Source organism: Amblyomma maculatum, chromosome 2 (genome assembly GCF_055883805.1).
Source record: "Amblyomma maculatum isolate TAMU_Amacu chromosome 2, ASM5588380v1, whole genome shotgun sequence".
Lineage (NCBI taxonomy): Eukaryota > Metazoa > Arthropoda > Arachnida > Ixodida > Ixodidae > Amblyomma > Amblyomma maculatum.
In genome coordinates, this window is record NC_139345.1 from 135785173 (window position 1) to 135798763 (window position 13591).

At 45.5% G+C, this 13591-nt stretch overlaps 1 protein-coding gene across 1 annotated transcript in view; it reads right to left on the minus strand.

Moving 5' to 3' along the window:
* LOC146199951 (arylsulfatase B-like) overlaps positions 1 to 13591 on the minus strand; it is a 93896-nt gene that overhangs the window by 9234 nt on the left and 71071 nt on the right. Inside the window, exons 8-9 of the mRNA XM_084592833.1 lie at positions 12535 to 12809; positions 2389 to 2571 (exon numbers count right to left, since the gene is read on the minus strand). Coding sequence (XP_084448959.1) covers positions 2389 to 2571; positions 12535 to 12809 — 458 coding nt within the window. The remainder of the gene's footprint in view (positions 1 to 2388; positions 2572 to 12534; positions 12810 to 13591) is intronic.

The window sequence follows — 13591 nt, forward strand, 5'->3', positions numbered from 1 at the left end:
ATACTATGAACCCCTTGTCATACCCTCGCCCTAAGTCGCCAGGATGGCTCCCTCTTTCCGCCGGGGCAATTGTAAGGAAGAAGATGATACAGCGCCGAAACTAACGACGATGAAGAAGCCGATCAGCTGGCGCGCACTGAGAGCTCGGACCGTTTTGTTCGGATGATATTGTGCCTCGCTCTACGATCGCCTTGTGTCACCGGTCGCCGTCTCCAGTCCTCCGAATAACTCCCAATAAACCCCTCTTCAATATATATATATATATATATATATATATATATATATATATATATATATATATATATATATATATATATATATATATATATATATATATATATATATATATATACTAGGTTCTTGCCTATCACTCTCATGCGAGACGCAACTCTTATATTGCATTTATTTATTGAATGTAATATTAGAAAACAGTTCTCAAGCTGACTGTATTTTTCTTGCTTGGCATTGCTAAACCACGAACCCTAAACTCCTCATGCTTGAACTTTCTGCACTAAAACGGGATTCGGACACAGTAGCATGGATTGAATGTTTTTCTGACTAGTCGTTATCAGTACATTAATTGTATCACCCACGACTGCCACAGAAACAAATTGATGTAGCGCCAGAACTGCGTCACAGCTCTATTCTGGGTTATTTGCTCTGCTTAATACGTATTGGTATATATATATATATATATATATATATATATATATATATATATATATATATATATATATATATATGTATGTATGTATATATACATACACGAGCTGCCTAGTTGGGTCTCATCAAGCCTATAATTATACGCCGACGACTTTGATGTATATTGTTAAAATAACAGTGATGGTGACAGACCGTCCTATGCAACTAGATCTGAATAGTATCCTTCTCTGCTGCACAAGTCGTGAATAAAATTACACCCTGGGAATACAAACTGATGAGTATTTAAGAAGTGCGGGTTGTACTTCCAACTACACATTAAACAGCTTCAAACTTGAGTCTGTTCCATTTTATTGATATATTGGATATCATTCACTTTGAATTAGAATCGCAATATTGACCACATAATTGCTAATGCTTATCCCACTTTAGGCTACATGCTACGTAACTTCAGTAAAACTATGATTACAATGAAGTAGCTGGTTTACAATCTGTCGTACGCTCAAGACTAGAATACTGGGTATCAATCTTGAATGCTAACAATGACAACTTGAATAACGGTCTTGAAATGGTTCAGAATAACGGTTTGCTTCAATCGTTCAAACTGTAACTGTCATGCAAGCATTACTAATATAAATGCAGCCTGTCCCTGTCCTGTCTTTAACTTCGACGGAAATCGTTTCGCCTTTGTCTCTTTCACAAGGTTTATCATCAGCTCTACTTTCACCGCCATTTCACATGAGCGCAAATTGACGTATCCTTCTTCACGAGTTGATCCCCAGCGCAAATGGCATGCCAGTTACTGCCCCAGGAATATATTTTATTACCCCTTCATTTCACGTCCATGAAGTGATTAGAACCGCCATCATGCAGATAATATGCTGATAGGAGATTGTAATCTTTATCTCCAGTCACTGTCTAGATTTTTGTTTCGTGATCTGAGTTAGTTTTCTTTGCAGGTAACCCGATTACTTGTCTTTTTTGACCGGTTTTTCTTAATTTTTTTTAAGCTTTCCTCAATCTTTATGGTGTCCATGTTTAGTGCTCATATGGAAATATATGTATGTTTCAACAAAAATCCCATCATTATCAGGGCATTACTGTTTGTAGTGTGTAGCAGAAAAGATGTTAATAATGTTGGGTCCAGAACTGAAATTCAGTCATCTGGTATTTAATAGCATTTCGTATTCCTGATGTCAATATGCTTTCACTAAAAGCTCGCAATACGAGAAAGCTGCCATTTCGCATTCCCAACTTATTATACCATATAGCACTGGTATTTACACATCAGACAAATAAAAACTGGCTGCATATTGCACGATATGCGGAATTGCTTCTGTTGCACCTACATGCCAGCATAATAAGAGTTTGAACTCTATATTATGTGGCATTTGTTGTTGGTGACATTGGTGGATGTTTCTTGCTTCGAAATTATACTCGAGACAAAGACAGAACATGAAAATGCAATTTACCCGTTACCAGACCCTTCACGTTATTCAATCTACAAGTTTCAAAAATCTCGCAATCGTGTCCTTTGGAATATATGTGCTTATTTATTATAAATTTGTAGAATTCACCCTTAGGCGTTTTTTTATGACAGCTGCTATAATTACCTTATTACGCGCCTATTCTATTGCCTACACAAGACAAACGAGCTTTATTCCTGTCATCAAGTCGCCATTCCGCTTTTTAATGAATATGCAATCGATATCTGGGTTTTCTCCTCACCTCAGGATGTTCGCTTGCAATGTCATTGTACTCGCACGGGTCCAAAATTATGTCATAAAGGCAGGGCCCTGTCACAGCATCACAGGGCTTCTTGGTCGAGTCTTTCTTTCCGCAGTTTACCGGCACCGAGTAGACATCATCTCCTACGCCACATCTGGGATGCGCACCACGGCTGAGTAGAACCTATTTTTGAAAAAAAAAAGAGAATGTCCAACACGAGTTTCTTTTTTTTCATTTAGCAAGACATATTCACAAGCATCTACCTTCGCCTTGAAGTAGACGCCGTGCAATGCAAATTTTGTTTATTTTACCGTTCATCCCCAGAGCTATGCAATACGTAAACAAACGATAGTTAATTCCCAAAGCGACATCTTATTTATCATCGCAGTGCCTAAGTGCTATTTATGCCGACAGCACTTACAACCGCATATTATGACACCTTGTTCACCTATGCAGCAATGAAAAGTTAGAGAACCTTTTTTCACAGCATTACCTTTATGACGTGAAATCAGATGTGTCCAAATTTTACCCCTTTTATTGCACCTTGGAGACCTATTTCTACCAATAAATAATAACGAAGAGAGACCACAAGGATTAAGTTGCATATGAAGATAGGAATCTTCTGTAGGATGTTTTTTTTCTACCTTTTACTAACTTGTATTTTTCAAGCTGGGAGATACACATCTCTGTGGTCCTGAAAAGTAAGTTTGCTATACAAGGACGACATCCGCGACAATAGACAGTAATGAACTTTTAATTTTAAGTACATTATTCCATTCGAGAATTGGAATACCTCGAACAGCAAACACGAGTTCCTTTTGTTTAATTTGTATCATTATTGTAAGGTCGTCAACAGTGTATGTTTTCTCGAGTTTTCTTTTTGTGTGTGTTTGTGTTTCCTGCCGTTTCGGGCAGCCGGCCCGCGAGGCGCGCGGGCGGAGCGGCGCCGTACCCAAGGAGGAGGGACCTTTTTCTTGTTTTTGGGTTACAGTGTGAAGTGTCCCTGCTTGTGTGCGGTGTCTGTTTTGTGTCTTTCTTGACGGGCGAGGGGTCTCGCGCATTGAAGGGCACTCCGCCGTTCTGTGTTCGGCCTGGTGGTTAGCGCGCGAGGCTCCGAACGCCGTCGGCGGACCCCGTCGGGCGTCCGTTTGGTGTTGTTTTTCTTATTTTGTATGTGTAAAGCGCGGTCGTAAATCTCGTGTGCGTCCTCGAGAGTGGAATGCCAGTGGTGGAGGGGCCGGGGTTGGGACGCTTCGGCGAACTGGACCTCGGCTACGATTTTCCACGAATCTGTGTGAACGGGGGGGCACCAAGGGCGTTTCGCGGAAATGGAAAGCGCGCGGAAACCCAGGAGGTGCGATGGGCGGCCCAGGGAGTTGCGGCCCGAGCGAGGGAGAAGACGGACGTTCTCCTGTACGCTCGCTTGGGACGACGGACTGTCCTAAGCCGGAGGGCGACCCAACTCAGTGTCTTATTTGTTCTTTCTTTCTACGGTGCTGTGTTTGTTCATTCATCCAACCTAGTATTTTAATTAAATGAGTTTGTTAATTTAATTCGGCCCATTGAAATTCTTTCGGCGAAGCAAGGAGACGGGACCACCAACAACAACAAGAAGAAAAAAAAAAGGAACTTCAAGAAACATCAAAAAGAAGTTTACTGGCGCAGCCGAATACAGGATCACCGTCTCCCGTCAGGCTTCGGCGATCACAAAAAAAAAAAAAAAAACTTGCTCAGCAGGAAGACTTCCGGGCCGATGGACAGCGCCTGAGGAGGAGGAGGAGCACGAGAAGACAGCAACATTGTGGCCGACGGACCGAGCCATCACTTCAGCTCGACGGACCAACACTGAAGCTAAGGAGTTAGCGGCGCAGCATCGAAAGACGCCCAGCTGGTGGCCAACGGATTGAGCCTTCACTGCGCGTAAAGTGCGAGCCGCGCGCGGGCCAGCGAAAGACGCCACGCATCACGGCCAACGGACCGAGCCAACGGTGCTCAGCGTATCAAGGAACTGATTCCAGTTCACCAGCCAAGGGATCAGGCAGCGAAAGTGGTATCAGCCGCTAATGGACTAGCGGTGAACTGTTGTGTATTTTCCAAGTATTACTTCGCGCATTGGCAGCAGAGAGGAGCAAAGCCCGGGCGCAGGAACGGCAGACAACGCGGTGGTCGGGGAAGGCAGGGTGGCTACTCCAGCGGAAAGGTGGGTGGCCCTTATGCTGGTCCTCGGAACCCACTGGTGCCGTGCGTTTTGTAGCGAGTGACAGGAACTGTGCATGTTACTGCGTAGCGGTGCAGTGGTCACGAAAATGAGTGCGGAGGAGAGCGGAAGTGATAGCGGAGTTGCGGCCCGAGCGAGGAAGAAGACGGACGTTCTCCCGTACGCTCGCTTGGGACGACGGACTGTCCTAAGCCGGAGGGCGACCCAACTCTGTGTTTTATTTGTTCTTCCTCTCAACTGTGCTGTGTTTGTTCATCCATTCAACCTATTAGTTTAATTAAATCAGTTAATTTAATTCGGCCCATTGAAATTTTTTCGACGAAGCAAGGAGACGGGACCATTACCAAGAAGAAGAAGAAGAAGAAAAATCGGGCAGCCGGCCCGCGAGGCGCGCGGGCGGAGCGGCGCCGTACCCAAGGAGGAGGGACCTTTTTCTTGTTTTTGGGTTACAGTGTGAAGTGTCCCTGCTTGTGTGCGGTGTCTGTTTTGTGTCTTTCTTGACGGGCGAGGGGTCTCGCGCATTGAAGGGCACTCCGCCGTTCTGTGTTCGGCCTGGTGGTTAGCGCGCGAGGCTCCGAACGCCGTCGGCGGACCCCGTCGGGCGTCCGTTTGGTGTTGTTTTTCTTATTTTGTATGTGTAAAGCGCGGTCGTAAATCTCGTGTGCGTCCTCGAGAGTGGAATGCCAGTGGTGGAGGGGCCGGGGTTGGGACGCTTCGGCGAACTGGACCTCGGCTACGATTTTCCACGAATCTGTGTGAACGGGGGGGGCACCAAGGGCGTTTCGCGGAAATGGAAAGCGCGCGGAAACCAGGAGGTGCGATGGGTGGCCCAGGGAGTTGCGGCCCGAGCGAGGGAGAAGACGGACGTTCTCCTGTACGCTCGTTTGGGACGACGGACTGTCCTAAGCCGGAGGGCGACCCAACTCAGTGTCTTATTTGTTCTTTCTTTCTACGGTGCTGTGTTTGTTCATTCATCCAACCTAGTATTTTAATTAAATGAGTTTGTTAATTTAATTCGGCCCATTGAAATTCTTTCCGCGAAGCAAGGAGACGGGACCACCAACAACAACAAGAATGAAAAAAAAGGAACTTCAAGAAACATCAAAAAGAAGTTTACTGGCGCAGCCGAATACAGGATCACCGTCTCCCGTCAGGCTTCGGCGATCACAAAAAAAAAAAAAAAAAACTTGCTCAGCAGGAAGACTTCCGGGCCGATGGACAGCGCCTGAGGAGGAGGAGGAGCACGAGAAGACAGCAACATTGTGGCCGACGGACCGAGCCATCACTTCAGATCGACGGACCAACACTGAAGCTAAGGAGTTAGCGGCGCAGCATCGAAAGACGCCCAGCTGGTGGCCAACGGATTGAGCCTTCACTGCGCGTAAAGTGCGAGCCGCGCGCGGGCCAGCGAAAGACGCCACGCATCACGGCCAACGGACCGAGCCAACGGTGCTCAGCGTATCAAGGAACTGATTCCAGTTCACCAGCCAAGGGATCAGGCAGCGAAAGTGGTATCAGCCGCTAATGGACTAGCGGTGAACTGTTGTGTATTTTCCAAGTATTACTTCGCGCATTGGCAGCAGAGAGGAGCAAAGCCCGGGCGCAGGAACGGCAGACAACGCGGTGGTCGGGGAAGGCAGGGTGGCTACTCCAGCGGAAAGGTGAGTGGCCCTTATGCTGGTCCTCGGAACCCACTGGTGCCGTGCGTTTTGTAGCGAGTGACAGGAACTGTGCATGTTACTGCGTAGCGGTGCAGTGGTCACGAAAATGAGTGCGGAGGAGAGCGGAAGTGATAGCGGAGTTGCGGCCCGAGCGAGGAAGAAGACGGACGTTCTCCCGTACGCTCGCTTGGGACGACGGACTGTCCTAAGCCGAAGGGCGACCCAACTCTGTGTTTTATTTGTTCTTCCTCTCAACTGTGCTGTGTTTGTTCATCCATTCAACCTATTAGTTTAATTAAATCAGTTAATTTAATTCGGCCCATTGAAATTTTTTCGACGAAGCAAGGAGACGGGACCATTACCAAGAAGAAGAAGAAGAAGAAAAATCGGGCAGCCGGCCCGCGAGGCGCGCGGGTGGAGCGGCGCCGTAACCAGGGAGGGGGGACCTTTTTCTTGTTTTTGGGTTACAGTGTGAAGTGTCCCTGCTTGTGCGCGGTGTCTGTTTTGTGTCTCTTGACGGGCGAGGGGTCTCGCGCAATGAAGGGCACTCTGCCGTTCTGTGTTCGGCCTGGTGGTTAGCGCGCGAGGCTCCGAACGCCGTCGGCGGACCCCGTCGGGCGTCCGTTTGGTGTTTTTCTTATTTTGTATGTGTAAAGCGCGGTCGTAAATCTCGTGTGCGTCCTCGAGAGTGGAATGCCAGTGGTGGAGGGGCCGGGGTTGGGACGCTTCGGCGAACTGGACCTCGGCTACGATTTTCCACGAATCTGTGTGAACAGGGGGGCACCAAGGACGTTTCGCGGAAATGGAAAGCGCGCGGAAACCAGGAGGTGCGATGGGTGGCCCAGGGAGTTGCGGCCCGAGCGAGGGAGAAGACGGACGTTCTCCTGTACGCTCGCTTGGGACGACGGACTGTCCTAAGCCGGAGGGCGACCCAACTCAGTGTCTTATTTGTTCTTTCTTTCTACGGTGCTGTGTTTGTTCATTCATCCAACCTAGTATTTTAATTTAATGAGTTTGTTAATTTAATTCGGCCCATTGAAATTCTTTCGGCGAAGCAAGGAGACGGGACCACCAACAACAACAAGAAGAAAAAAAAAAGGAACTTCAAGAAACATCAAAAAGAAGTTTACTATTATCTTCCAAATGGCCCAAATTATCGGGCGGTGATCAAGTCATCCGAAGATGTCAATCATGACGCGCTACAGGTGATTGCGCAATACCCTGCAAGCAAGGCAAACATAAGAGGTGAAGAAGGCAGAGATATACAGCGGCGGCACCGGTTCCCAGCGCCCGGACTACTCCAGCAAAAAGGCGTCGTTCATCGCGCACCCCAGCGGTAACCAGAACAATCACAGTTGGTCAAATATTGTCGCCTCCCATTAATGCGCTTCCTCGCTCCCCTCTAGCACCTTCATTAAGGTGAACTTAAACGTGAGCTTGCTCTGCTCTAGAAATGGAATGAGAAACTCGAAGCCAGACTTCACGCTCTGTTCACTGAAAACGCATCGTATAAACCATCGCTTACGGACGAGGATGATAACATAACTTGACGGGACCCCTCCCCTTGGGTTGATGTGCACCCTCCCCTCATGACCTGCCGGCCCGAGTGGCTCTTATCGAATATATTGCCTCAAACCTTGCTCAAATTATAAACGCTGTCATTGCTGCCCAGATGGAAAGCATAACTGCACGCGTCACGCTTTAGGTAACAAGTGTACCCCAAAGTGGATTATCGAACAACCACATCTCTCTAAACGCGCGTGAACCCGTAAGGTTCTCGCATGCCTGCAATTCTCTCGTCACATCGTGAATTGTGATAACGAGAAACGTGTCATCGGTGGGGTTTTGGGCGCCAGCGGATCGAGCCTATTTTAACCAAGTAGCATCGTTCATCCCCTCAACCTCTGATCATAGCCCGCAATCCTAGATCGCGAACATCCATAAAATTACACCCCTTCACACCAATTCAGTGGAACTACATAGGTTTCAAAGACTGGCAGAAGCGAGCGCACCTTCACCTTTACCTTGAATCTTTTGAGTACCTAGTTTTTCTGGTCACCGATCAGCAGCGCGGAGTAAACGCCAAATTCACTATCAGACTTTCCAGAGGGACATTGTAACCTGCCGCCCGGTCCAGTAAGGCTACACAGCACTAGAGCTCACCCTTTCATCGATCTCCGAATACTCCTATATCATGGTATCGGCATTACCTTTACGGTACGAAAACCTCCCGCTTAAATTAGAGTCGTGAAAACTCAATGATTTCACTCTTACAAGGAATATTCAGAACGCCGACTAGCTTTATACCCAAAACATCTTGGGCAGTGGCAGCTGTATTATTAACACCACTATTTACCCACGGCTCCTTAAACTCCTTGAGCTACAAGCGCATATTCCCAATTTGAAGAAGTTTCGCTCGAAACTTCCCTCTGTGGACATTTTTCGCTCGGGATATCACGAGTGGGTGATATCTCTAATGACAACGCTCCGTACGATAACAATAAGTCCAGATTATCGACTCCACCCCAGAAATAGACAATCAACTTCTTCATCTTTGGAAGGTCAACTGCGGTTTACCAAACTACACAAAAACAAACACAACATAAAACTCAGACAACGCATTCTGAAACTCATATAAAACGCTGGGTATGACGCCCAGTTAGCCCAAACTAAATGAGTGCATCGACGTAAAATATTGTGTGCGTCTGCTCGTAATACCTGGCGTCTGTTTCATGCACTTTAGACCTCTTTCAAACACGTGCTTGAATGACGCAGCACCTCTAATGTGCTTTCCTGGTAGGTACTATAACACCGTTGGCCCGAACACTGCGTGACTGATATTTCTGTACCCAGTAGACCCTCTCCTTTCCAAATGCTCACAAGCAGGTGAAAATATCCCGAGTTGGACGTCCCATTCCACCTGTATGATTTGAAGCAAACCCTGTCCACTGCGCCGCAGTGGCGCAGTGAATAAGACGCCCGACTACTGTGCCGGACTACCCTGGTTTGAACCCGAATGACGGCAGCCTCGTTTCAACGAAGGCGAAACGGACAGTCATGTCTGAAAAGTGCGATGTCAGCGCACGTTATGAATGCCAGGTGGTCGAGATTTCCAGAGTCCCCCATTACGACGCCTCCCCTAGACTGCGTCGCATCGTGAAGTTCAACCCAATAATCAAATCGTACCACAACGAGCCAATCGGTCATATTGTGGCTATATATATTGACCACGGTACCACTTATGGTACACTACCACTTAAGTTTTGATGGTACATGTAGCATCACGTGTTCCCTCGTATGTGCATGTCGTCCTCGACTCCCCTGTTCGGCCAATTTAATTACTGCAAAATCATGTTTGGCCGTGTCTAAATCTGCGCCTAACCAAAGCAAAGTCGAGCAGAACGACGATTTCGCTTCGCCTAACCAGGCTAATTAGGTTAAACCTCAGTGAAGCTTTTCCTTCACAAGGCAGACAGCACATTTTCTGGAGAACAGAGTACTTAACGCTGTTGCGTAAAATTGAAGCCGGAGATTAAGGTCCGAGCGACGGAATATGTCAAGCTCTCGGTACGGCGGTCACACGCGCGCTGCGTGCCGACGCCGAGGCCGAGCGCCACTTTCGTTGAGCCCTCCGTGTTCCGTTTGCTGCAGCATTCATATCGAATGTATAAACATCTGTGCTGAAAATTGGCATTAGGGTCATCGCCGTACGCCAACTGATCCAATCATATTGCTCGAATAGATTCTACTGCTTTAAAAAGAAAAATCACAGTTTAGTGAGCTCCTGTCAACTTCGCCATGCTTGCTAATGGCCAAAAAGTGTCCTTCCTTGCCGCGAACGATTCTCAAATTTGCAAATGCTAGCAAAACATCGCAAAGCATAAACTTTTTTGTTCATCGCTATGAGACGTTTTCGTGCAAATAAAACACATTGAGCTTTCTTGGTCAGTAAAATGAACCGAATTGATATGCGTTCGGTTTAAATGCAAACCACGGCAGAGGATAGAAAAAGATGAAACTTTCAAAGCTGTGTCATCTAAAATGGAGCAATCGCAATCACTACAACTATTTTTCGTGTCGTCTAGGAGCCAAACGAAGCGATTAGACTAGAAAAAGGGGGTAAAAAAAAAGTCTAAATTTGCAAATGTGCGTTTTATCCGTCCATGGGGTGTTCCTAATAAAAGTATCCAAATATCTTATAAGGAAAAAAACTTATTGTCATTTCTTTCTGATAGTCTAATTAGGATCACTTCTGTTTTAAGCAAGAAAATATTTCTGCATGTGGAGACCTTCCGTTCATTCCCAGCGTTGTCTGTTCTCGCTCTTCACTGGCATGCTAATGCCGAAATGATGGAGACACGTAAGCAATGCTGCAGGGTGATCCATATGGATACTGCATTTATTTAACTGCTGAAAGTTGATTGGCGCGTTTACACGCATGTTATCATAATAAATGCCGAGCATGACGTAAGTCCCGCATGCATCGTTCAGGCAGAAAAACGCGTTAATGAGGCGCAACTCGGATATTCCTTTCAACGGTAGCGCGCGCGCAAGCAGCCCATCGATGTGAAGCTCATTTTCTTGAACCGTGCCTTGGAACACTCAAAGGACAACGACATGCTTGACAGCTCTCTTCACCCATGTAAAGAGCTAATAATGGGTTTGTATTTGATCTTTATTACGGCCACTGAATACATGCTCTTGATTTATTTTATTAATTTATTTACGATTATCTCAAAGGTCCCATTGAAGGGTTTTTCCATGAGGACTTTGTTGAGGCGTTGCCGGAGCGAGGAACTGAGGACGGAAATGTGGGCGCCAGTGTCAATAAGGGCAGAAACTGAGCACTTCACTGTTTTAACCTGAGCGTTTCAAGCCCCTTTCGTAATAGTTGGAGAAACATCTCAATAACGCTAAAACTTTAAATTGCTTTCATTATAGCAGAGGTTCATGACGTTGTTTTTAATCTTTGACTCAAACAAGCGCCGTCGGAATTTATCAATCTGTTGTTGACCTTTTGCCGACCATTTTTACCTACTTTAGTCCTTCCTTCTATAATGACCAGGTGTAAGGCTTTTATGCTCTAGGCACTGTATTTACAGGAAATGCTATCAGTTAAACGTCTACACTGCGCCATGGAAGGAAAAACCTGGAAATTCGATTCAATAATGCCTGCGTACAATGGGATAGAACTTCTTTTTTTTTTTGAAGTTAATGAGTACGAGTTCTTTGTCTCTTTAATATTGGCTATAAATTTCGAAACTGATTTGCTTGTTCCTTGCTTTTGAAATGATAAATGTTTACACGCTCGAGCATCTCCGCGCAGTTTGTACAAAGCTTCTTGTTTTAAAATACTTGTATCCCTTGGACAGAGTAAACCAAAGATCCGCTGTTCTGCATTCTTAATTCGTTCTTCATGGCTTCACGATGCATTGCAGTGTGACTGCTCAGACCACAGATATGCTTCACTGTCAAAGGGCAGCTTTGTACTGTTTGCGTTGAGTAAACTCATTATGCTCGAGTTTGGATCAAAAGCGCCACTTGCATTTGAGAGCCCTCCTTGAGGCACGAGATGAGGACCACAACTCAACTTATGGAATAGTCTTCCTTGAAAAGCAAAATCATGCAAGGTTGGTTTATTTATATGAGTTTATATTAGGTTGTCTAAAAAAAGTACATAGCTCCTTTGTTTTCTAAAAAGATTTAAATATGGTTAAAATGGCTACTATGAGGAGGCAAACAGCTAAACAAATTTCAGATTCTGTCTTTCTGTACGTTCTGTGGTTTATATTCAAACAAGGATTGAAGAAACTTAGTTTAATTGCTGCATATGGAAGGGCAATGTGGTTTATTTCTACTTGCAAATTTTGATAGTCGCGTGTAAAGAAGCCTATATTTTACAATTTTGATAACTAAGTTTTGACACCAATTGTAGAGTAAAAATGCACGCAATGGCACCATGATTTGGCCAAAAAATCTTTTCGCCGAAAAACAAGCAGTGAAAATGCTTGTTACTGTAACAAAAACCAGTTTTTTAAAACAAAAATGGTTGAAAAAATTCTGGATCAGGAGGCATGGAATGACCGATTATCGAGTATCGACGATTGCCGACTGCCGACTATACCTCACATACAGTTTTATGTATTGTCTGCGAATGTCTGAAATACTAAACGTCGCTCACTGAGCAAAAAGAACGAACCTACAGGGGTCTTTCTAGGCTCTGGTACTTATTTCCCGCAAATAAATTTCCTACTTTGTGATAATTACCTTATAAGCCGGTGATTTCAAGCAGCTTTGGAGAGAAATTTCGTTTTCCTTTTTGGAGGGCTCTCCTGTTCCGGGCACCTTGATCCAGTCCGACGAACCGTACGGAAATTTGCCTAATATAAGCTTATGCCGGCCGTCGATTATGGCTGCGTTGTTGTCGGTTGGATCGATGTTCACAACAACCTCGTTTCTAGGTGGTGCGTTGTCAGAGGGTTTGTGGAGAAAGCTAAAGTGACTGACTCCGTCCATGCTAGGCAGCTTTGACAGATCCCCACCTAAGAGAATAAAAATATATGGTTACTGGCACAAAGGATCTGATCACGGATTTCGGTGGTCACGAACGAAGGAAGGCACTGATATATATTGCTTCGGAACAGCAGTATGAAAACTTGTTTTGCATTGAATGGAGAGCTTTACAGCCTGTTCTTCATCTGCTTTTTTTTGTGTGTTCCATGCGTAGAAGAAAAACTTAAATTTAGCTCCCAGATGGCACAAAGCAAGTAAGCCCAAAACCATGCATAACAGTGGCAAAACTCTTTATTGTTGAGTTGTTCGGTAATCAACAACAAGGAAAGCACACCAAATACTGCTTTGCAATCACACATATAGTAACGCACCTGCATGCTTGTTCGTTCAGGTTATAATGACATACACTGGTTGTAACAAGCGATTATAATTTCCTTTCCCTCTTGCTCAAACCTCTCCGAGCATGGTGACTCACCATCATAACGTTTGATGATATATTCATCATCTCCTGAGTTCATCAGCAGCACTATCTTGGAAGCGCTGCTTATAGAGGCTGTGATTTCGCTCCAACAGGTTTGGGCACCTATGGCTACGTCAAATTCTCATTTGTACAGGTTATGTTCTTTCGACTGGCTAGGCGTCTGCCCCCTGGTTTAATGTTTTTCGCTTTTACTTTCTTTATTCAGCTACGCTCACTGCTAGGACATTTTCCATTTAAGGCGAATTTTCACTCTACAATACACTATAATCTCATCCTAGACCAGGTTGTTGAGAGATATTACTAAGCTTGTATAAAATCTTGATGGAAAGC